Source organism: Macaca mulatta, chromosome 5 (genome assembly GCF_049350105.2).
Source record: "Macaca mulatta isolate MMU2019108-1 chromosome 5, T2T-MMU8v2.0, whole genome shotgun sequence".
In the NCBI taxonomy this organism is placed as follows: domain Eukaryota; kingdom Metazoa; phylum Chordata; class Mammalia; order Primates; family Cercopithecidae; genus Macaca; species Macaca mulatta.
This window is the reverse complement of record NC_133410.1, coordinates 161566726-161591451: the sequence shown is the minus strand read 5'-3', so window position 1 is coordinate 161591451 and position 24726 is coordinate 161566726. Positions and strand designations below refer to the sequence as shown.

The window sequence follows — 24726 nt, the reverse complement described above, 5'->3', positions numbered from 1 at the left end:
TTGGGAGAACTATCAGGAAGGCATGATTATATTTTGCAATGTGAGAAGAACATGAGATTTGGTGAGGGCCAGGGGCTGAATAATATAGTTTGAATATTTGTTAATGCCCAGATCTCACGTTGAATTGTAACCCCTGGATGTTGGAGGTGGGACCTGTTGGGAGGTGTTTGATCATGGGGGCCACATAGCTTGGTGCTGACCTTGTGATAGTGAGTTCTTGTAAGATTTGGTCGTTTATGTGTGTGGCCCCTCTCTCCCCACTCTCTTTCTTGCTCCTGCTCCCACCATGTGACATGCCTGTTCCCCTTTTGCCTTCCACCACAATTGTAAGTTTCCTGAGGCCTCCCCAGAAGCAGAAGCTGCTATGCTTCCTGTATAGCCTGCAGAACCACAAACCAATTATATCTCTTTTTTAAATAAATTACCCAGTCTCAGGTATTTCTTTATGGCAAAGAAAGAACAGCTTAATGCTGAGCCTATAAACAAAATTTTATTAGATTATAGCCCCACCCATTTACTTATTTATTTGTATTGTTGCCACTACAAAGACAGAGTGATAGAGGCTGCATGGCCCACAAACCCAAAAATAGTTACTAGGTGCCCTTTTACAGAAAACACTTGCCAACCATTCATATAGATAACACTTCCTTGGCTCTTAGCCTGTTTTCTATCTAATTAAAAATAGCTCAAAATATTATGGTATTGACAAGGCCTACGGGTAGGCAGGCTAACTACAAAATGCTAGTATGTTGGAGAGATGCTTTTCCTGGTACTAGGCTGAGGATCTAAAGAGAAGGGTTATAGCCTGAGCTGGGTTATTATTGCATGACCTTAGCTGGATCTTTTAATCTCCCTTAGCTTTAATTTCTCCATCTTAAAATGTAACACTACCTGCAGGGCTAGTATTTAGATGTTTGCACAAGTGAAGGGAAACTGCTTGCTGAAAATGAAATACTTTGGTGGCAGTTGGTGAATAGCTGTTGTCTTGAGTTCCCAGGAGGCTCCCCAGCAGCCCTGGGCCTTCCCCGCTTTCCTTCATCTCCCCCAAATGTTTGGTGCCACTGAGTTCTCCAAGATCCCACGCCCTCATTAGGACTGACCAGGGCCTGGGCCTCCTGGGTTATGAAGTATTTTCAGCATTATCTCTTTCAAGTGCCCTATGCAGTATTTCATTAGTAGGATGCACCCCTTTTCCTCTAAACCACACTTTAATCCTTGGGTTTAGCCTGACTTCTAAACTCGGCATAATCATAAGGTTCTGATCTATTGTCAGAGCTCAGTCCCCAAGTGAGCAATTAAAATGAAAAAAAAAAAAAAAGAAAGAAAGAAAGAAAAAATACAACAACCACTCCAACAAACAAAATAAACCTCCTAAACACGGTTATGGGAAGGAAAGAATGTGAATATTCGCAAACTTCTGGCCCATTTGGATTTTGTGCCGCACAGGGCGCCAGGCCCAAGAGGAAAATGCGGACTAACCTGGTTGTCTGGAGACAGAGTGGATTCTGACAAGCCCTCTCCCCAGAATCCTTTGCGTTTGCTCCTCCAGACAACTCCAAGTTAATGCACCTTCTAGAAGGTGCCAGCCTGCACCTAATGATTCCCAGGGGAACGGAGGTGGGAGAGAGGTGGTCCTCACCGACACAGAGCTTGGCTAGCTGCCGTCATGACGCGAGAATTAGGCACGTACCCACCCGGATCACCATCTTGCACCAAGGTAAACTGTATACAACCAACAGCCCTTCCTTCTGCAATTTGAACCTGCCCAGGGAAAGTACCTTATAGTTGCCTCTCTTAATTAATCACTGTTTGTTTGCATGCAAATATCCCCATTTCCTCTGCAACTCAAGTTTTTTAGGAAATGAGATGTACCACTCCCACTGCAGTTTTAACCCTGACCTGGTAGGAGCCAGGAGAACAGGGTTCAAATCTGGATTATGATGCTTCAGTTGGGTAATTCACCCATCTGTAGGACAGGGTTAAGGTTTATCCTGCAACCACACAGGTCTGTTTTGAGGATGAAATGAGATGAAGCAGGTAAAAGCTCCTGTACACGTAGAGCCTTTGTATTGTTTGTCTTTCACATTCTCTTTCTATTTTTTTTTTTTTTTTAATTTTTGTTTTAGAGACAGTCTTGCTCTGTTGCCCAGACTGGAATTCTGTGGTATGATCATAACTGACTACTGCCTCAAACTCCTGGGCTCAAGCAATCCTTCTGCCTCAGCCTCCCAAGAAGCTGGGACTACAGGTGCATGCCACCACACTCAGTTAATTTTTTTATTTTTGTAACGTCAAGGTCTCACTATGTTGTCCAGGCTGGTCTTGAACACTTGGCCTTAAGTGATCCTCCCACCTTGGCCTCCCAAGGTGGTGAGATTACAGGCATGAGCCACTGTGCCCAGCCCCACATTCTCTCTCTTCGGTTGCTCATTTGGCTCTTTCGGAAGCGAGTGAGAAGTGGTTAGGGCCTTTCCTGGAAGAGGAGGAACGTTAAGGGTGAGCCATCTCCCACTCCCCTCTGAAAGGAACAAATGCAAAGCTGATGAGGATAAGGCTGAAGTGAGTAACTCCAAAGGACCACAGCGAATCTGGCTTAATGTTTTAGCTAACTTTTCTTTATTGAGAAAGGTTCTTATTGTAATGCATCACCTCCAGGGCTAGATCCTGAGTGGGCTGCCTATTCTGCCTGTCCAGATGTGGAAACTGAGGCTTAGAGAAGTTCACTGACCTGGGTACCAGCATCCATTACACAAAGCCCAGGCTGCCATTTGGAAACAGCATCCTCTTCTCTTTCTAATGGATAGGTTTGATGAACCTAGACCAGAACGTAAGAAAAAACCTGAGCAGTTTCCCAGAGTATATTCCTACAAACACTATTCTTGGCATCTCCCAAATAAAACATGGAAGCATCTCATTATCCCAGTGGAGCCTTTTTTACCCTTTTCCAATCAACTGCTACCCATTAATTCAGCCACTGCTCCGATTTCCAGCAGGCTAGGTTGGTTTCTCCTGTTCTTGGGCTTCCTATGAAGAGCGTGATACAGTAAGTGCCTCCTTCATCCGTTGTTCGTATACCTGTGAGGCTCATCCATGTGTGCACATCTGTAGTTGGCTCCTTATTTTTATTGATTTATTTATTCATTTTTGAGATGGTGTCTTACTCTGTCACCCAGGCGGGAGTGCAGTGGCGTGTGATTTCAAAGCACGACCACTTTGAAAAATTGTTTGGCGGTTTCTCAGAAAGACCTGGGTCAGAGTTTTTGAGTTTTCATCTTTTAGAAGCAGAGGCAGGACATGGCTCGCCTCTCCCTGTATCCTCCTTCAGAGGGCCTCCTGCAGCAGCGTGTGGCAGTTCTTGCTGCACGTGTTCTTGATGGCACTTGGTATCGTGCACCCTTTTAAGTCTAGCTATTCTAGCAGGTATGAGCAGGGACAAGGGTCATCTTATTCTTTCACCAGCTTCGTAGGCCCTGAGCTTTTGTAGTGGTTTCTGTGCCACCCCGACCATTTCTCAGGGAGGCACCTCAGAACTTCCTGTCTTGGTCACTTTCTGGGTCCCCAAAAACTTCACTTCCCCGTAGTCCTCAGAATAAGACCTGAAATCCTTCGCTGGACTTTCAAAACCCCACGGTCCAGCCGCCACCCACCTTCCAGCCTCATTTTCCTCAGGCGCCTCACACCCATCCTGCCCGGCCCGCAAAACTGCTGCGGCTTCCTTTGCTTCTCCCGAGTCCCCTCAGAGGCTTTGAAGGTGGGGGGAATTATTAACCTGAGGTCCCTGCACTTATCTCACACATGGAGCAGCTGCCCAGCCCTGCCACCTGCCCTCTCCTCCTCCACTGGGCGTGAGCTGTTAGAAGTCGATTTCACAATTGCGAGGCGAATGCAGGGGCCCTGTGCACTTGGGTGCTTTTGGAGGCGGGGTCTTTGCTGCATAACAATCGGTGTCCCTCACCCCTTTGCCCTCATCTCCTACTCCTCCCACTTATCTGCCAGATCCATCCTGAGCTAGGAATTAGGAAGTGACACGCCCTGGCTCAGTGCTGTTTTATTTTCAGCTCACAGCCACCAGTTTCCATGCTGCCTGCCCTGGCGTCTTCCTAGAGCTCACCCTGGCCACAGTTTCTGTCTGGAAACCACGGAGAGTGCAGCTCACAGAGCCCTGGGTGAAGCATGAGCTGCCTGGTGGCTGGAGAGAAGAGGAACCGAGGAGGCTGCCTCCTGACTGTGTGAATCTGCCTTCTGGGAACTCTTGTCTCAGGCTGTCCTCAAGGCCTTTGGCTCACGCTGCTGCCGCTGTTATTGGATACAAGCAGACTGATTAGGGCAGCTTATCCCCATCCTGTGGTCCCTGCTGCGTGTGTTCCCGGCTCCACGGCAGAGCTGACAGGAGACCCCAGCTCCAACACACCTCCAACCCTGGCATCATTTATGGTACCACTCCTGAAAACAACACTAGAAGGTGTTCCCAGGCATCTGCAAAGTACCTGTAATGCATCGCACTCGGGGCAGGCACTGAGTAGAGCACCTACTTTGGCTACACGGATGTGGAAACTGAGGCACAGAGACATTGAGTGATTTGGGTGCTAGGACCCATGACACAAGTCTCAGGCTGTGGTTTTGAAACAGGATCTTCTCCTTCTAACGGGTCGATCCTGATGAAGCTACAACAGTGTTTCCCAGGGTGTGTTCCTGTAAATAAATCCCTGCCAGATGCCCAGTGGAAAAAAGTGTCCTTCGGTCAAACACGGAAATGATCGCACCCAGATTGTTTCTAGTAAAGGCTCTGAGAAGTTCTGAAGTTGAGAAAATGTTTGGCACAGGTGTATTAGTTTGCTAGGGCTGCCGTAATAAAGTGCCATAAACCGTTGGCTTAAACAACAGAAGTGTATTGTCCCCCAGTTCTGGACTCTGGTTCCTTCTGAGGCCTCTGTCCCGGCTTCTGGAGGCTGCAGGCAATCTTCGGCATCCCTCGGTTTGTAAAAGCGCCGTCCCGATCTCTGCCTCCATCTTCATGTGGCATTCTCCCTGTGTGTGTGACTGTGTCCTAACTTCCTCCTTCATAAGGACACCAGTCATATGGGATCAGGGACCCACCTTGTTCCAGAATGACCTTAACTCATTGCATCTGCAGTGACCCTGTTTCCAAATAAGGTCACATTCTGAAGTGCTGGGATAAAGATTTCAACATAGGGAGGTGGGGGACACAAGCCAACCCGCAACACAAGGAATTCCCGCATTTAATTTGGCCTTGATGGAATTGGAAAGCGGTTAATGATCTAGCTCAGGGGGAATCAGAACACACGCTCCCAGGCTAGAAAGACCAGCTTGTCCCTCTGAACCTTCCCCAAATTCAGGTGTCACTGGAAAGTCGGCCACCCCCCTGGGATGCCCATGGAAGCATTGCCCATGAAGTGTTGGGTCTCAACCCTGATGGGGCAGAATGCGGGCCGGCTGAGGTGAGCGGTGATTCCAAGGGCTCAGTCACGGGCAGTCCAGGTCCCTGCCCAGAGAAGAAGCAGAATCACTCCACACTGGCTTGTTCTTCCCCTGGGTGTTGGGAGGAGGCTGTCCATCACAGGACCTGCTCCAGATTGAGCAGAAGAAAGATCACTCCTCTCTCAATATTCGGCAGTCCCTGCGCCATCACAGTTTCCAATATTCAAGGAGAAGTAGAGCTCTGGCACAGGTAGGAATTTGTCTTTTGTCTGGGGCATGAATTTGACACCATCCTCTGGGGCTGATGCAGCTAAGAGCTTCGCTGGCTCCCGCTGACATAAGTGCCTGGGTGTGGCCTTCCTCCTCCTCCCAACACACTCTGGGGGAAGTGCTCAAGGCTTTCTTGGGGAAGAATGGCCCTGTTGGAGCTCTCTCTTCTGATTATCTCAAGGAACAGAGGAGGAATAGAAGGCTTTTTATTAAAACTGGATGCCCAGCTGGCCCTCAACAAATCACCGAATTTGACACGAGCATCTTATTACCCAGAGGTTCACTTAAACACCACAGTAGGGAGGCTGTCCTGAGATATTATTGGCACAAAGAGCCACATTGAAGGGGACTAGGGGTGGCATTTAGATGAACCCAGAGAATCAACTAGGCCAGACAAGAAGGAGGGAACCTCGGTTCTGGAAGGTGGAGGTCGAAGAGAAAATATGCTTCAAATGTAAGACATCATGCACATCTCAGACAAGGAAAACATTTTGGAGTACTTGAGCTAACAAGTATTTCCTTGAGACTTGGAGAAAGTAGCTATAGGACAGGTAAAAGCAAGTACTGCTTTTTAAATAGGTGAAAAAGAATTCATTAGTCCATGTTAGAATACAGGCTCATGATATTATAAATAAGTTTGAAGAGTTTAAATCAATACACAGCTGATGACTCCATCGTGGAATATAAATTTAACCACAGGAGAGACAACTGGGTTCAAAATGTACAGCGGGAGCCACTCTAAAATTTTACACGCTGGTCTTCAGCCCAAAGCTGAATGCAAGTCCTTTTATTTACAAACAAGATTCTAACTTTTGTTTGTTTATGAGGCAGAGTCTTGCTGCATCACCCAGGCTGGAGTGCAGTGGTATGATCATAGCTCACTGCAACTTTGAACTCCTGCATCTCGTGATCCTCCAGCCTCAACCTCAAAAGTAGCTGGAACTACAGACACACACCACCACACTGGGCTAAGTTCTTCATACTTTTGGTAAAGATGGGGCCTCACTATGTTGCCCATGCTGGCCTCAAACTCCTGACCTCAAGCGATCCTCCCACCTCAGCCTCCCAAAGAGCTGGGATTACAGGTGTGAGCCACTGTGCCTGGCCTGGTTGATGAACCTAGATCAGAACATAAGAAAAACCTGAGCAGTTTCCCAGAGTATGTTCCTACAAACACTATTCCTGCCATCACCCAAATAAAATATGGAAGAATTCCACTATCCCAGTGAAGCCCTCCCCTGTCCTTTTAATCCCTGTCCATAGAGACAAACACTGTTCTGATTTCCAGCACCCTAGGTTAGTTTTGCCTGTTCTTGAGCGTCATATAAATAGGATCCTACAGTAAGTACTCACTTACATCCAGCGTTGTTCATATGCTTGTGAGGCTCATCCAACTTTTAGAGGCTGCTTCCCCCTTCCCCTCTTCTACTCTGACAACTGCTTTTCTTCTTTATACTTGTAACCACAGTAGCATGACATAATGGAAAGAGGGTGACAGGTTTAAGCATAGGAAGGTCAGTCTAAATCCCGGTTTAAATCCTGGGTTTTCCTCTCATGGGCATGACTTTAGGTGAATTATTGAACTTCATCTGTTCAATAAGGATCATAATCAAACTAGATTCTTATGAATCAGTGATATAAATTATGCGAAGTACATGGCACACAGTGGATGCTCAATAAAATTAGCTCCTTCCCTCCCTCCTCTGGATTCAGGAGACAAATTAGCTTTTCTGAACCAGGAAAGACAAAGCCCAGATGTTAGCTAGACGGAGTGATAGAGAAAATTCATCTGAATGTGCACCTTCCTCCCACTTCCTTGCTTCTCATTTCCCTGATTTCTCTCCCTGTATACATGGAGCTCCCAAAGGAACTGGAGGTGAAGCAGCCCTTCCTGCAACATCCATCTCTTGAGAAGACCCTGACAATGACCTCAGGCTACATTCCACTTGGCCAGAAGGCCTGACCAGAGTCAACACTTTCAAGAGAAGGAAATTGTAAATAAATAAAAAGTTTGAACATCTTCTCCTTCTCTCTCTATGTCATTTGTCCTCACAGGCCACCCTTGTTAAAAGCAGTCTTCTTTTTTATTTGTATAATCCATGAACACATGTTTACATGCCCAATACCAGGAGACAGCAAGGGGCAGGGAAAACACAGTCGCTGACCTCGTGGAACTCACAGTCCAGTGGAGAAGGAGTGAACATTTCCTTTGTGAAAAACCATCTTTCCCTTAAACATTTAAGAACTTCTTGGGCAGGGAGAAGGTATGGGGCCGGGGAGCTGCCTAGGCCTTCCTTTATTCCTCAGGACACAGTGATGGAAGAGAAAGAAATGAAAGCGGGGTAAAGAGTGGAGAAGAAAGGGACTTATTTATCAGGGGTTGAAGAGGCCAGGGAGAAGAGAACAAGCAGAAAAGCCAGGCAGGAGAGCAGATGCCTGCCCAGAGCAGGAGCCGTGTGACCCAGCCGCAGGCTTGCCCAGTGCCAATTCCACAGGCCACACATCGGCCGTGGGCAAATCATGGCTCAGGCAAGAAAAGAGAATGCACGGGACCTCCACGTGACTCAGCCCAAAAGAGTGCTGGCTGTTCCCACCAGCCCCCAAAGGAAGCTGTGTGGGGTCCCCTAATTCTCTACTTCCTGGTGGGGGACGAGAAAGAGCTACTCTTTACTTTCATGAGGATACAGCTGTCCAAGGCCCCCTCCCTTGAAGGTGGAGATTTGAATGAAAAAAGGAGGAAACAGAAAGAAAAGAAGTGCCCCAGAGCAGGCCCAGACCTGCCTCCCAGCTTCCCAGCACCCCACTGAGCGGCCTCAGCCTGCACCATCCCCCCATGTGGGCTCCTGTGACCCTGGTGGCAGTGAGATCACTTTCGTTGTTTTAAATGGCCTCGTGAGCCATATTTCTTCATCCTAGACGCTGTTCTAAGAGTGACCGTCCTTAAGCAGCATCCCCCAGCTACTGCCAGGAAGACGAAAGCTGCTGGAGCGGCTGACATGTCGGGTTTGCCCCAGACTGTCCTGTCTTGAGCATGGAAAGCCCCGTGTCCCCAAAACCACTGGGTCTTAAGTCACTCCAGAGCTTCCTCAGGGCTACTCCAGCTTTGTTTTTTCCTGAGGGATCCCCTAGGCAGTCATGGAGTCCTAGCCCCTCTCACTGGTTTTGCTTCTGGGACTGCCCCAGTGCTCCCTGGCCGTGGCAGAGTGAGATCTCCTGGGGGCAGCTATCTTAGCCAACTTGCCACAGCTGCCTTTCCCGCAGACAGTTCTCTTTGCTGTCCCGGCCCACGTGCCTGAGGGAAAGAAGGGGATGGCTTGTACTGGGGGCTTTACCTAGCGGACATATTACATTATCTCATGATCGTCCCGACCTTCCTGGGAAGGTGAGAAAATGAGCAAAAAGCAAGTGGTGGATCTGGGATTCAGATCCACATCTTGCAAACTCCAGAGCCCATTCTCTGAAACATAAGAACTAACAAAAAGTTTGTGGGGTCAGGGGTGGTGGCAAGTCACCAGACAGGCCAGTCAATGAGGCCTCCCAGGGACACTTCTCCAAATGCCACGCTCTCCCCCCTCTCCCCATCTCCCCATCCCCAGAGAACTAGAAGAGGTGGTGGAGGTGACAAATCTATTTTTTAAAATGTATCCAGGATATTCTGATGCATCACCCACCCCCATTACCCTGCTGAGGACCACGTGGAAGGGCCTGGCTCTTCAAAACAGAAGGGTGGGAAAGAGATGGCCTTGAGCTTCTGCAAATGCATGCAACCCTCCAGATCCATAATCTCTCAGGAACGTTCTCCAACTCCCCTAGGGCCTCAGCTCCTGTTTTATACAGCTCCTCCCAAGGAGGGAAGAGGCAGGGAAGGTGGTATATTTCGAGGACAGCTGTTAGTAACCTTCTCAGAAACTCGATGCTATGCAACTTGAGCTTCTCTCTGGGTGCAGCTTAAAGTGGTCGCCTTTGAAAATAATCCAAGCCTCAAGGCCCATAAGAAATCCTAGTGAGCCTTTAAAAGTCAGAGTTAAGGCCTTAGTCTCCCAAATTCAATAATACTGTTTCTCACTCTCCCTGTAAATGTATCAATGCTTGACTGACACGTTTTTAGAGGAGCTTGAAACATACTTGCTGCCAGCAAAGGCTTAGGGCATGGCCAGATGGTTCAGGATCTCAGGCCAAAATTTCCTGAGAATCTCAATCTCTTTTAGGTACAAAATGAGCACATCTCTAGTCTTTTCTTTAAGTCCAGGGAAGTATTTCTTTCATATTGCTTAATATCTTTTGGTTGTAAAAAAAAAAAACAAAAATCCTTTCTGTTATTCCAAGGGAGTGTTTCCTTAGGCTATGCAGAGGAGAAAAAGGAGGCTGGCTTGTGGCTGCCCTTTGGACTTTCCCACTGGACTCCTGGGTCATCCTAGGTCTCGGAACGTCAGACGTTCAACTTGCCTTTACCGTTCATTGTACTCAGCACTGAGCACCTGCCAGGGGCCTTCCCAGGTAAATGTGTCCTTGAGGTCCACCCTTGCCAGCCTCTTATTTGATCTGATATTTGATGCCTTGGGCTGGTCACAGTGCCTGTCACATGGTCGGCATTCAGTCTTACTGTGTCTGACTATTGTACTGAGCATTATTTCACTCAACTTTCATCAAACCCTAAAATGGGCATCTCCTCCGAGATGCCTCTGCTTCTTGCCATCTCAACTCCCTGTGAAGAGCCACCGGCCTCAGTAGCGTGAATCCTTGTGTCAGTGTGACAGATGGAGCAGTGATCTATAAGACTGCCTGACTGGCTTGCCTTCTTGCACTAGCATGTTATTTGCAGCTCCCAAGCCTGCTGCATTATGAATGAGCATGAATCAGATAGGAGAGAAGGTTTCCGGGGGGCCCTCCTTTCTTCCCCTAAAGGAAAAGCACCACTGCCATCTTCTCAGCTGTGTGTCATTCCTGTCAGGCCGAGGTGGGAAAATCTCATCATTGATTAGTCCCCAGGCACTGAACTCACTTTCTAAATGGCATGTGAACCTGTGAAATTAAAAAAAGAAAGAAATTGTATGAGTCACTGTCCTTTGAGGGAGGGGAAGGTGGAGATCCTCTCCACTCCTTCCTCCCACCTCTGGTTCTCCAGGGCTAAACTGGTCTTCTTTGCAAAGCAGGATTTTCTTGGTGGTGCCTGAACTCAGGTCCCCTTTCGGGCTTGTCCTGGGAGTGTTCAGCAAACCAGATCTGCTGGCCCTGTTTGTGGCAGGGCCATGCCATGGGGGATTAACGTGGTGGAGCTGGGAGGTGACATGTGGAAGGGGAGCCTCTCCAGCCAATGGGCGCTGTGGCAGACCCTGGTTCCCAAGGGCCTAGGAAGCTCCTGCCATCCTCTCCTCCAGCGCCACCTCCCTCCACCTTCCTCCCCAGGTCTCTGGCCTCTGCCTTGCCCTGCATTTTCTGGCCGTGGGAGCCTAGCTTCCCAAAGCTGGAGACTCATTTGACCTTCCTTTCATTTGGGCTTCCAGCAAAGGCCTAGAGAGCACAAAGTTGCTTTGAACTTGCATAAAATATATTGGTTTCAAGGCTGGGTTCCTCTTCCTGCTGTTCTGTGTTCCCTAGAGCTTTTGCCATTTGTTGAGGACTTTTTAATCAATATCTCCCTCCCTAGAGGCTGCAATCATAGAACAGGAACTCTGGGAAGGAGTCACAGAACATTGTATCTGAACCTCCTGTGTGCTCTTTCTATGGCTAGAAGGTGGCACCAGGTGACTGAGTCCAGTGCTCTCTTTGTGCAGTGGAGGAAAGTGAAGTCCAGGAGAGGGGAGTGTCACGTTCCTTGTCACGCAGTTCTTGCTGGACGGGAGCTGGACCCCCAGTCTGCTGATTCTGTCTCCCCTTCAAGGGACCATCAGCTCACCCGACTGTATTTTCTGTAAGCAGTGACCAGTGTCTAAAGGTACTTATATGTTTACCTGACTCTTCTCTGTCTGTCCCCCACCAGCATGACACATCCACCAGCATGACACTTCCACCAACATGACAGAGCTTTGGGATGTTGTTGCTCTCATCTTCAGCACAACCCTATGCCTGAACAGTGTCTGACACATAGTAGGACCTCAGCAGATACTTGTGGACTGACTCTGTCCAGTGCCTTTTCTGCAACTCCAGTCTGCTTTAGGAGCCCTGTGAACTCAGTGTTTAAGAAGAAACACTAAACCAGAGACTCACTCAGGTAAATAAAATGGCTCATCCTTCCTGGGCTCTTACTTCAGTGAACAGGCTGGTCACAATTGGACAAATAAGGAGAACAGCTCTGTGAATCACTCTCTTTGCTCCTGCCTTTGGCACCCAGAGAGGTTACCTCACCCATCTCGAGGCAGAAAGAGCTGCTGGATTACTCACCTCCTGGAGAGTTCGTCACCAGCTGCAAGCTCTTCCTGTGTCCACGAGGCAGTGTCGAGAAACCAAAGGCAGTGGCAGAACAACACGTGGAGCATGACCCCGCTGCAAAATGGCACACACAGGGAGTCTGAGCATCAGTGCAGAGAAAAGGGTCTCAGGGATGCACCCCTTAAGAGTGGGTGCCCTGAGGGGAGGACTTGGTTTGGGGCTATTATATTCAGGGAGGGTGGCGCTTACTTTGTACACTGCACATTTTATAGCATAAATGTTTGAAATAGAAACCACTATAAACAATTTTTTTAAATAAATTCTTACAGGGCACATGGCTCACACCTGTAAACCCACCACTGTGGGAGGCTGAGGCAGGTGAACTGCGTGAGCTAAGGAGTTCAGGACCAGCCTGGGCAACATGACGAAACCTTATCTCTACAAAAAAATAAGAAAATTAGCCGGGCGTGGTGGTGCGCACCAGTAGTCCCAGTTACTGGGGAGGCTGAGGTGGGAGGATCACCTGAGCCCAGGGAGATCGAGGATGCAGTGAGCCATGACCAAGTCACTGCACTCCAGCCTGGGCAACAGAGCAAGACCCCATCTCACAAAATAAATGATCTCTGAGAATCCAAAATAGCTGCTGTCCCCACATCCTCTCTCACTCCCTCTACTTTCTCTCTGTCTTTCTATTTTACCTGGGCTGGAGGTAGACCCAGGAATTCAAAACTTTGTCTTAAATCATAGCAAAATGCTCTAATTCAAAGATGCAGAAGAAAGTCTAGGCTTCAAATGTTTAGGCCCTGGAGGAATGAGGTCAAATCTTTTATTGACCGAAAGGACAAATAGTTCACTGGGTTCCATGGACATAAATTGCCCCACCAGCCCCACACAACAGCCTTCTTTTTTCCTACCCACTTTCCCAGGCCTTTTCTCTCCAGAGACTCGGGCCCAGATTTCTCGTCTAAATGACACAGCCTCCCCCCACAGCAGGCAGTGCACTAACAACGTGTGATAAGGTGGAGCTTCCCAAGCTTTGTGCTGTATCGGAATCCTCCTGGGCAGCTTTCGCTAGGATTTGTACCCCACGGAGCCTCCTAGGGGTCTTCCTGCAGCCCAGGTAGGGTAGGAAGTGAGGGAGGACAGAGGAAGGGCTGAAGGAGGCCAGGAAGGAAGGGAGGTCACCGGAGAGCCACAGGGTGAACTTTCTGGAAACCCCAACTGAATTTGTTCTATTTTTATTTAAAAAACGTAAACTTCCCGGCGGTTTTGACACGTCCCGAACCAGAAGTCCACAGCTGCATGTTACTCTAACCAAGCTAGGCTGAAAAATTCCCCCAACTCCTGTTCCCACAGGAGGGTAGAGAACGTGGCCCTCCTTCAAGAAGGGCACGGAGCTGCGGGAGGGGCCCAGGAGGGAAGCGAGTGTGGCCAGCGTTGAAACGGCCTTAGAGGCCAATTTTGGGCCCCATTTCTAAGCATAGGGAGCTCACTTCTGCCAGGAAGCTGGCTGTAGCCTGGGGCTTTCCTGCTCAGACAGGGCTGTGTTGAGGACAGATTCCAGGGCCCTCGGAGAGAGCCTGGCAGGGCACTGCCTAGGGGAAGGAGGACAGCAGAGGCTGCACCGGTGTTCAACTTGGCCACCTGGCCATGGATCTGAGGTAAGGCGACAAAAGAGGGATTCAGAGGAAACAAACAAACCGAGCTGTTGGGGGTGGGGGGCCCGTGGGAGGAGAAGAAGAGAGACCTGAGGCCCTGGTAACCCCCAAACACTTTCCCAGAGAGCAGCAGAGCCTGAAAGTCCAGTTTGGTGAATGGGTGGAGAGGAGAAGAAAATTTCTCTTCAGCAAAGCCAGCGTTGAAGTAAGCAGAAAGATAATTATTTCTCCTTCAGGTAATGCAACTTCCTCAGTATGGTGTAGTCAAGATGGCCCTACTAATTTCAGAGGCTGCATTTAGGTTTCCATTTCAGGAGAGGGGAAAGAAAAGGCTCCCCCGTCATGGCCAGTGAGCACAAGAGCAAAGCGAAGCCATCCTCCCGAAGCGAAGCCATCCTCCCAGTGTGTGGGCGTCCCGTGAAAGTGCTCTGCCAGACAGCTGTGCCTGCCCCCTGGCTGGGCCACGTCCCCACTGTCCTGAGGCTGGGGACAGTCAGTCAACCTGGATAACCTTTCCCAGGGTCTCAGTGGGCTGGACTTGTCTTCCGTCTTCCAAGCAAGGCTGACAGTCGGCCCAGTGGCCTTTTCTTCTTTCTGGAAAACAACTTTGCTGATGGTTGCTTGTTTTATGAGACTGGGGACCCCTGTTCCACAGGGGAGGCACTTCTCTGGCTCAGAAGGGCTCTCTTGCTCTTCGCCCCAGTGACACCCTATCCCCTGGGACCGCAGATCCTCAGTTCTCTGGACACCCAGGTCTACACATTTCTACAGCTTTCCATGAATGTGTGTGAAGGGGTGACCCTGCACTTCCAAGACTGCCCATCCCATCTGCACTCAGATGGCTCCAGGTGCCCAGGGCCATGCCTCCTCCCTCTGCTCCTCCTGCCCATCTCCCTTCACCACAGCTGCCGGGGAAAGAGCCTCAGCTCCTGTCACCTATACCAAGGTCGTAGCCTCACAATCCCTACCTGCCCTCAGAGTCTTTCCTCACCAGACACCTCCAGAGAATCTTCTCAAGTGCTAATTTGTTCTTGCCCACTCTGTACAGTCTTTGATGAATTACTGCCCCCAGGATATGGCTCTGCCTCCCACCCTTCCCCCTGCAGCCTCACCTCCCTGCACCCCAGCCCATCACCACCCAGCCTCCTGGCCTCAGCCTCCCGCTCCAGAAACTCAGGACCCTCGCGCCACCTGAAGGCACTGTGCCATCCTCACTCAGACCTATGCATGGTAACCCCGGCTCGGATGGCACCTCACCACCACCCTCTTGACAGAATTCAGCCCCAAGAGTACCCTCCTCAATGCTGCCCGAGTTAGCCAGTGCCTCCAGTGTCCCAGGCGACGACATTGTCATTAAAAAAAACTCTTCTTTATGCATCGTAATGACTTATTTTCACAACCCCCACCCCCTACTGGACAGTGAATTCTTGAGAGTTTCGGAAACCCACATGCTAGCACAGGGTCATCGCATAATTGACGCTCAATGAAAGAGAGAGGGAAGAAGAGAGAGGGAAGAGGAAGGCACCAGGTTAGATGCTAAACTTGTGGTCAAAAGCTTTCCTAAGTCCGGTGTAGTGGCTCACGACTGTAATCCCAGCACTTTGGGAGGCCAAGGCTGGCAGATCACCTGAGGTCAGGAGTTTGAGACCAGCTTGGCCAACATGATGAAACCCCATCTCTACTGAAAATACAAAAATTAGCTGGGCATGGTGGCAGGCACCTGTAATCCCGGCTACTTAGGAGGCTGAGGCAGGAGAATCCCTTGAACCCAGGAGGAGGAGGTTGCAGTGAGCCAAGATCGCGACATTGCACTCCAGCCTGGGTGATACTGAGATTCTGAAAGAAAGAAAGAGAGAAAGAAAGAAAGAAAGAAAGAAAGAAAGAAAGAAAGAAAGAAAGAAAGAAAGAAAGAAAGAAAGAGAGAGAGAGAGAGAGAGAAAGAAAGAAAGAAAGAAAGAAAGAGAGAGAGAGAGAGAGAAAGAAAGAAAGAAAGAGAGAGAGAGAGAGAGAAAGAAAGAAAGAAAGAGAAAGAAAGGGAGAAAGAAGGAAGGAAGGAAGGAAAGAAAAGAAAAGAAAAGAAAAGAAAAGAAAAGAAAAGAAAAGAAAAGAAAAGAAAAGAAAGAGCAGTTGAAAATTGTGTCTGAGGCTCAGAGCTGTGTCTGGGATGAGACAAGGGAGACCCTCATTCCCGGGTCTTGCCTATGCAGATGGGCACCGGACAGTGAGGGCTCCTTAAGCTTTGTGGCCTGGACAGTGCTCTTCCCTTCCTAATTCCTGGAGGCTTCAGTCGTATTTGTCACAGCTCAAGCTCACTCACTGATTTATAAAGCCACTGGCTGTTTGCTGGGCATCTACTGTGTTAGCTCGGTCTCAGGCAAGGGGCGTAATACAACTGTGGGTGAGAAAGCCACTGTACGTGCCCTCAGAGAACTCATGGTCTAGGAGGAGAGACAGACAGTCAAATAGTAAATCAATTCACATTTAACTCAAACCATGATGCGGACTATAAAGTAAGGGGATGCACAGCTCTTAAAATAGGACCCAGTGAAAAAACTGCACCTTCCCCGGAGGAGAGAATCTGGAACCAGCACCAAACAACTCAGCCAGACAATGGCTCCCGTTCAGCAAGCCCCTCTCCAGACTCTCCTTCCCCAGCACTGTGCCACTATGTCCTCTGCCCCCATCCCTAGAACAATCTAGTCAGGACACTGCAGATAACTCTGTCTTATGAGGCAACAGCTCCCAAGAAACTCTCTTTGAGGTCCTTAAGCGGATGATGTGGAAATGTCCACAGTGGCGCTATGTGTGGTAACATGGTATATAAGTAACATAGGTGTCCAGCGTGAGAGAAATGGATAAAAACAATGTGGTGATCCCATACCAAAGCGCGGTGGCTCACGCCTATAATCCCAGCACTTTGGGAAGCCGAAGCTGGCAGATCACCTGAGGTCAGGAGTTCAAAACCAGCCTGGCCAACAAGGTGAAACCCCCATCTCTAAGTAGAGGTGTGTACAGGTGGCACACACCTGTAATCTCAGCTACTCGGAAGGTTGAGGCACAAGAATCGCTTGAACCCAGGAGGCGGAGGTTGCAGTGAGCCAAGATCTCACCACTACACTCCAACCTGAGCAACACAGCGAGACTCTGTCTCGAAAAGAGCAAAAAATAATTCTGTGCATCAGTAGGAATTAACAAGCTAGATGTACACACAGCAACATGGAGGGATCATGAAAACAGAGTGCAGAGTAAAGAAATGGAATGAGATTTCCAACATGCTACCATTTATATAAATTTAAAACATACCCCAAACTGTGCTATGTATTTTACAAGGATATATCTATAGATAGATACACACACACACACACACACACACACACCCCTCACATATATAAACACACACATATCTAAGAACAGATATCAAATACATTGTGGTGGGTGCCTGCTGAGGAGAGGAGACTAGGGATAAAGGGGGAGAATAGAATAATACCTGACATGGAAGGGCTTTGCATGTGAACGGAGGCATGTGGTCAGCTTCCTCTTCTGCTCCTGCAGTCCGGCACAAAAGAAGACAATGCAAACCCAGCCCACCAACCTGTACAAACCCTGACTGCATGAGCATGGTGATTTCATTCCATTCTTTTCAGGGAACTTAGAAATTACTCCTACCCAATTTCTCACTTTTGGGTTAAGAAACTCAAGGCCCAGAGAGGGCAGGTGAGTTGTCCCAGTCACACGGCTCCTTGGTGGCAGGAGGAGAATGTTCTAGCCCCCAGCTGGCACTCTCTGTGTCCCGTCCTCTGCCCGGTTCCATTTTCTGACCGCTTGGCCTAACATTTCCACAATGTTTGTTTAAAGGGCTTGGCTGTGTTTATCTTAGCACATGAGTGCCCAGTCTGAAGTCACGCACTGGCATTAGCTGGCCTTTTCCTATGTGAAGTTCAAGGTGAAGGCCTCCTAGGGGGCGGGAGGCTCAGGTACTACTTTATGTTTGTTGTTTAGTGTTTTTTCTCTTTCCAGGACAACCGCCTCAAACCTCAGATGAGCTCACTGACTCACCTGGGCAGGTAAGCACAGAACCTGGACAGGGCTCTAATGGGAGTGCACGCTGGCTGGAGGAAATGACGTCATTGTGAGGCTGAGGGCCTTTAGAGGCCCCATCTTTCACACAGCCTGTTCAGCATTGGCTCTGAGCACAACACATCCAGAAGCCTCTGCAGAGTGTGGGTATGATGTGTTGATGTGCTGATGTCAACAGTTTTGCTGGAACCCATGGACCCATAAAGCTGCTGGCAAGGAAATTGAGCAGGGTATTAATGTGGGCAGGTGGTCAAGGGTTTATGATCTTTTTTTTTTTTTTTTTTGAGACGGAGTCTCGCTCTGTCGCCCGGGCTGGACTGCAGTGGCGCGATCTCGGCTCACCGCAAGCTCCGCCTCCCGGGTTCACGCCATTCTCCTGCCTCAGCCTCCTGAGTAGCTGGGACTACAGGCGCCCGCCACCACGCCCGGCTAATTTTTTGTATTTTTAGTAGAGACGGGGTTTCACCGTGGTCTCGATCTCCTGACCTTGTGATCTGCCCGCCTCGGCCTCCCAAAGTGCTGGGATTACAGGCGTGAGCCACTGCGCCCGGCCGACAGGACTTTTCTTGAAGCGAGGGTCTGAACAGTAAGTGTCAGAGTGCCTCTCAAAGAAGCAGCCTTCGAAATGGGTTTCCATCATGAATGCCCCAAATCCTGCATGGTCCTGTTGTGTGTGTGTGTTTTTTATTAAAACACTGTATATATACATAGAAAAAATTGTACATATTGTAAGGATGAAGTTTCACGAATTGCACCTGCCCAAGTAATCAGCACCCAGATCATGACACAGAACATTCCAGACCACAGAACCCCTCCCCCGACATCCCTCTTTCCCTGCCCTGTGTCTTCTTCAGGTCACCACCTGCCCTCCTGACTTCTAACAGCACAGATGAGTTTTGCATCCCTAGTTTCAGCTCCCTGGGGACCAGGGTCAGCAGACATCAGCAGACGTCAGCAGACAAGAAAACCTGTGCTACTTGATTTAGCTCCAAATGTTTGGGGTTCCAAATGTTTGGGGTTCCAACTGACTTGGAGTCTGAAGCTCCTAGAAATTCCATCCTGACAGGGATGGGTCATGCCACCAGTTCTATTGGTTACTAGACTGAATTGGAATTGAGGGCTTGGAAAATTTCTCAGGGAGGCCAATTTATCAACCAGCAGAATGAAGAAAGAAACAACTAGGTGAACCTTTTTTCCTGATGGCTATGTTTGCACTCAGGTTTATAAACATCTGAGCATATGTTTATAAATATATGCCATAAACATATAAATATCTAAGCAATGTTATTTTGAATCTACAGCAAAATAACATTCAGAGTTAGCTCCTGGTAAGAATATTATGTGGTTAAAACCACTATTCGGTTCCAATATGCCACCTGTCACTCAAGATTAAAGCCCTTTTAGAACGAGCTCCCTTGACCATACTACATTCCAGTGAGATAGGCAGGTGGCAAGCCGTCTTCCCATTCTGGGCTGCAGAGGCACAAAGAGAACAAGTGGCTTGCTTAGTCACTAAGTCCCATAATGGGTTAGCAGAAACCTGGACAATCAGCCAGGAACCCAGGCTGGCTCCCAGCTCGCCCCGCACCAGATGATATCCATGAACAGCATCCAGCAGGTCGAAGCGCTGTGCACAGCCGCCCGAGCCACGCTGGGAGGGCCACAGGTTGGAAATGTGATAGAGGCCCCTGGGAGATGCCTGGCCCCTTCCTCCAAGAGGGCTCCATGGTGACAAGCCTTAGAGATGTGTTTCATTGTTAGAAACAGCCAAATAGTGTACCCCATGTGAGAAGCAATGGTCTGGTATGCTCAAAGTGCTCGGAGAACTTCTCTTTTTGGAAATTCCTTTGGTGCTGGCTGATAAGCCATCATTATTTTATCTTACGGTTGCATCTCATTTGTGATGGAACAGGGGTGTAAGCCTGTTTGACTACCCACCATTTTTCTGACACGTGTTCCCATCAGGAAACAAAGCTCCAGCCATTGTCATTAAGCATACAGGACATAGTCACAGAACAGACTTCCCTAATAATTCAACTGACCATTTATTTAGCACCTCCTATGTACCACTTAAATAAGCACCCCAAAAGGTAGGCATGGTTTTTACTGTTTTACAGATGAGAACCTGTGACTCCCCAAGGTAACCCAATCCATAGGTGCAAAGTTGGGATTTGAACCAGGTGTGTCTGGTTCCAAAGCTCATGCCACCACCCATCAGTATTCACAGGTTCTCAAAGAGGCCCCAGGGTTCTGGAAGGGACCACAAAGAGCAGTGAGGGGAGGGCTCTTTGAGCCCCTTCTAGGAGATGGGTGGAGGCTACGGGCATAAGATGTGAGTACTGGAGCAGAGGGGTGGGCTGCAGTGGTGGTCAACATCCTAACACTCTTACCAAGAACTGTGCCATGAGAATCAAAGAACTTCAACCCTGATGGGAACTTGGACACTGAGCCCACCTCCCTTGGAAGAATGAGGAAACAGACATTTAGAAAAGATGTGTGACTGCCCAGGTTCGCCCAGGACAAGGCCAGGAGGTTTCATACCCTCCAGGCCTCTACTCCTTCTCTAACATCTTGAGGACTCCTCTTTGCTAGTGTTCCACAGTCACTGGGGCACTACATGTCTCCTCCCCTCCTGTCTTGCCTACTTCACAGCTGGGGTGACAGCGTCGATGTGGGAGGAGGACACACCAGTGCAGGTGGTGCCTGGGAAGCAGGTGATCCCAAGGTGGAGTCAGGGAAGAGAGTCCTGGGCCCCAGAGACAGAGCCTCCCTGTTCTTCCTGCTTCTGCTGGGCTTTGTTGACCTTAAGGGAGAGCTCTGGGCACAGTGTGTTCCCTTGACCTTTCCCTGAAGGGACACAGTGCCTGCTGCTATGTAGACAGCACCTTCCATTCTTATAAGTGTTGGGCAAACATTCTCCAGGAGGGAGGGATGCCAGGAGTCCTGGATGGGAGGGATTCCCCAGAAGACTTTGGCCTTGAGGATGAGATCATGGGCTTTGGAAGCAAATGCATTTTATAGATCCAATAAATTAGACACAATCTGGCTATTAATGTGCTGTCAGGTGTCATGGAACCATGCCTTGCTTTCTCCAGTGGAGGAGGAAGCAGAAATAGAGGCATAGCTGGGTTCAATGACCTACCCAAGGTCACCAAGCAGATGGGGGTGACGTCAAGGCATCATAGGTCACTGCCCTGAGTCATCAGGCTGCTGTGACTCCCCACCTAAGGCACACAGGTCTCTACAGCCATCTTTCTGGCAGGCAGAACTCCAGGAGTGCATTTCCAACTGAGAAGTTGTCATGTCTGTGCTCTGACCTAGAAGAATGATAATGGCAAACATTTACACTGTTTCAACACATTTAGTCATTTAACTCTCTCGATTGCTCTGCGATTAGATCCAGCTATTGTTCCCAAGCAGAGATGTTCAGCAATTTGCCCAAGGCCAAATAGCTAATAAAAGGCCAAGCTGGCCCCACCTAGCTGCTGGTAGAGCGCAAGCACCCAGCTTGTCCATTTCCCAATATCCCCTGGAATATGTTGAGCCCTCTGCAAACTAGGGATGTAGGACATGCCTTGAAATGCACATTGGCTGCTCCTTGCTGCTCAGTTCCTGAGGGTGTGGTGTAGAAGCGTTCAGAACAGGGGGAGGCAACTGCCTGCAAGGGGGCTATGACCACTCCAGCTCCCTCCTGACAAGCCTGAGGGTTTCTGGGATGCCATGAGTTTGCCATTCTTCTCAATGTAAAGCCTAGGTTAGGTGCCTCGGGCACTTGGTACTGTCTTTATCTTTGCTCTTGTCCCTTTTCTGGCCTCTAAGCACCCTCGTCTACCAGAAGCCCTTTCTTTGCTCCCTCTATGGGAGCTTTCAACAGAAGCCCTGGGTGCTGTCACCTTTTCCCGCCGAGGCCAACCCCAGGCAGAGGCAGAGATCTGATCTGGAGCAGGTCCCTGGGCAGTGGGTCTTGATCATGTGTTCCCCTAGGACCAGGGAGATCCCAGCATCTTCCCTTCGTGTATTCAATTCCATCAGCCTGCACATGGTGAGCACCCACTTAATGTTGGCCCTCACTGGGTCCTGGAGAGCTCTACAGATGAAAAAATATACCACCTCAACACACACACACCCTGAGAAGGTCACTGCCCAGTTCAGTGGCCAAACAGGAACAACTGTCGAGTCAGGCAGGTGGGGATCAGTGTGATGACCCCAGGTGCTCCAAGAGCTCGAGAAAGGGAAAGATCTATTCCAAGGCCACGGGTCAGAAGAAAGATGATGGACGGAAGCATTTGAGCTGGTGGATGCTTTTCATGTGGCTTCTCTGAGCTTCCATTTGTAAAATGTCATTATAAGATTCCATATTTTCTTATAATCTAATTCGTTGTGTTTGTAATCGCTAGTTTTAAGTTAGCTTTTAAAAACTGCACCATCAGTCTAGTTTGTGAACACGTGGCTCCCCTGGGGCCTCGCTACCAATGGGCTGCCTTTTGTTAATGCCGTTTTAACGTTATTTTTATTTTCTGATTTTTAAAAATTTAACTGTAATCCTCATAAGAACCTGTGATAGGTAGAAAAAGTTCTGTGTTTTTGTTGCTTTCGTTATTGTTGTCCAGATTCTTTTCAGAATATTTTCTTTGGTTTTTGCATCTACTGATTATGAAACTAATTAGTTACTTTGCTTCCATTTTTGGTTGTTGCTATTATAATACAATATGGTAATATTTAGAGCAGAAATTGTTTTCATATGTATAATATACTTTTTTTTTTTTTTTTAGATGCAGTCTCGCTCTGTCGCCCAGGCTGGAGTGGAGTAGTGCAATCTGGCTCACTGCAAGCTCTGCCTCCCAAGCTCAAGTGGTTCTCCTGCCACAGCCTCCCGAGTGTCTGGGACTACAGGAGCACACAACCACACCCAGCTAATTCTTTTCGTATTTTTAGTAGAGACGGGTTTTCGCCGTGTTGGTCAGGCTGGTCTCAAACTCCTGACCTCAACAGATCTGCCCGCCTCGGCCTCCCAAAGGGCTGGGATTATAGGCATGAGCCATCGCTCTTGGCCTTCATTTTTATCAGGCATGGGAATGTAATGTTGCTTTATTTTTATATGCTCTAAGATTTTTTTTAAATTAAGGTTTGTATTCTTAGAAAATAGTAGACCTGGCTGGGTGCGGTGGCTCATGCTTGTAATCCTAGCACTTTGGGGCTGAGGCAGGCTGATCACCTGAGGTCGGGACTTCCAGACCAGCCTGACCAACATGGAGAAACCCCATCTCTACTAAAAATACAAAATTAGCCAGGCATGATGGCACATGCCTGTAATTCCAGCTACTCCAGAGGCTGAGGCAGGAGAATCGCTTGAACCCGGAGGCAGAGGTTGCAGTGAGCCAAAATCGCGCCATTGCACTCCAGCCTGGGCAACAAGAGCAAAACTCCATCCAAAAAAAAAAAGAAAGAAAGAAAGACGAAGAAAGAAAGAAAGAAAGAAAGAAAGAAAGAAAGAAAGAAAGAAAGAAAGAAAGAAAGAAAGAAAGAAAGAAAGAAAGAAAGGAAAGAAAGAAAGAAAGAAAGAAAGAAAGAAAGAAAGAAAGAAAGAAAGAAAGAAAGAAAGAAAGAAAGAAAGAAAGAAAGAAAGAAAAGAAAGACAGACTATTGTAGACTTACATGTATGAAGTTGCGAGAAATACTACAGAGAGATTTTGTGTACCCTTCACCTAGTTTCCCCCAGTGGCAACATATTGCAAAACCAGAGTACAATCTTACAGTCGAGATACTGTTGGGGGTCAAAACATTTCCATCAATACAAGGATCCCTCGTGTTGCCCTTTTATAGCCACTACTTTGTTCTCCATTTCTATAAATTTGTCATTCTAAGAATGGTGTACAAATGGAATTACACAGTATGTAACCTCTTGCGACTGGCTTTTCTTCACTCAGCATAATTCTGTGGAAATTAACCCAGGTGTTTGCATGTATCCATAGTTCATTTCTTGCTATTGCTGAGTAGTATTCCATTATATGCATATACCACAGTTTATTTACCCATTCACTTGTTATAGGACTTCTGGATTGTTTCTTGTTATTAACTGTTATGGATAAATTTGCTGATTTGCTGTAAAAGTGTACATGTTTTTTGTTTTGTTTGTTTTTTTGAGACGGAGTCTCGCTCTGTCCCCCAGGCTGGAGTGCAGTGGCCGGATCTCAGCTCACTGCAAGCTCCGCCTCCCGGGTTTTACGCCATTCTCCTGCCTCAGCCTCCCGAGTAGCTGGGACTACAGGCACCCGCCACCTCGCCCGGCTAATTTTTTTGTATTTTTTAGTAGAGACGGGGTTTCACCGTGTTAGCCAGGATGGTCTCGATCTCCTGACCTCGTGATCCGCCCGTCTCGGCTTCCCAAAGTGCTGGGATTACAAGCTTGAGCCACCGTGCCCGGCCAAAAGTGTACATGCTTTTGCATGAACTTAGGTCTTCCTTTCTCTGGCATATGCCAAGTAAAATAATTGCTGGATTTTAGGGTTGCATGTCAGAAATTGTCAAACTGCTGTTCAGAGGGGCTCTACCATTTTAAATTCCCACCAGTCAATGTATGAGTGATCCTGTTTTTCTGCACCTTCTCCAACATTTGATGTTGTCCCTGCTTTTTTGTTTTGGTTTCATTTGTTTTCTTTTTGAGATGCAGTCTTGCTCCGTTGCCCAGGCTGGAGTGCAGTAGCGTGATCTGGGCTCACCGCAACCTCCACTTCCCAGGTTCAAGTGCCCCTCCCACCGCAGCCCCCTGAGTAGCTGGGACTACAGTTGTGCACCACCATGCTCGGCTAATTGTTGTATTTTTGGGTAGAGATGGGTTTCACCATATTGACCAAACTGGTCTCAAATCCCTGGACTCAAGTGATCCGCTCACCTCGGCGTCCCAAAGCATTGA

General features: G+C 48.5%; 1 protein-coding gene and 1 long non-coding RNA gene across 5 annotated transcripts in view; one reads left to right on the top strand and one right to left on the bottom strand.

Moving 5' to 3' along the window:
• Window positions 1-17667, bottom strand: part of LOC144340856 (uncharacterized) — a 33335-nt gene extending 15668 nt beyond the window's left edge. For 2 of the 4 annotated variants that reach the window (XR_013417332.1, XR_013417333.1), the window contains exons 1-2: window positions 17224-17658; window positions 12091-12192 (exon numbers count right to left, since the gene is read on the bottom strand). Coding sequence is in view for 1 of the 4 variants with exons in the window: in XM_078002368.1 (XP_077858494.1) it covers window positions 2729-2815; window positions 12091-12192; window positions 17224-17245 (211 nt within the window). In the remaining 3 variants the exon portion in view is untranslated. Of the gene's footprint in view, window positions 1-2728; window positions 2816-7777; window positions 10732-12090; window positions 12193-17223 lie in introns of those variants that run through there. The other 2 variants (XM_078002368.1, XR_013417331.1) reach the window with 2 other exon arrangements.
• Window positions 12200-24726, top strand: part of LOC144340857 (uncharacterized) — a 29370-nt gene continuing 16843 nt past the window's right edge. The window contains exons 1-2 of the long non-coding RNA XR_013417334.1: window positions 12200-13739; window positions 17754-17800. This is a non-coding gene — a long non-coding RNA (uncharacterized LOC144340857). The remainder of the gene's footprint in view (window positions 13740-17753; window positions 17801-24726) is intronic.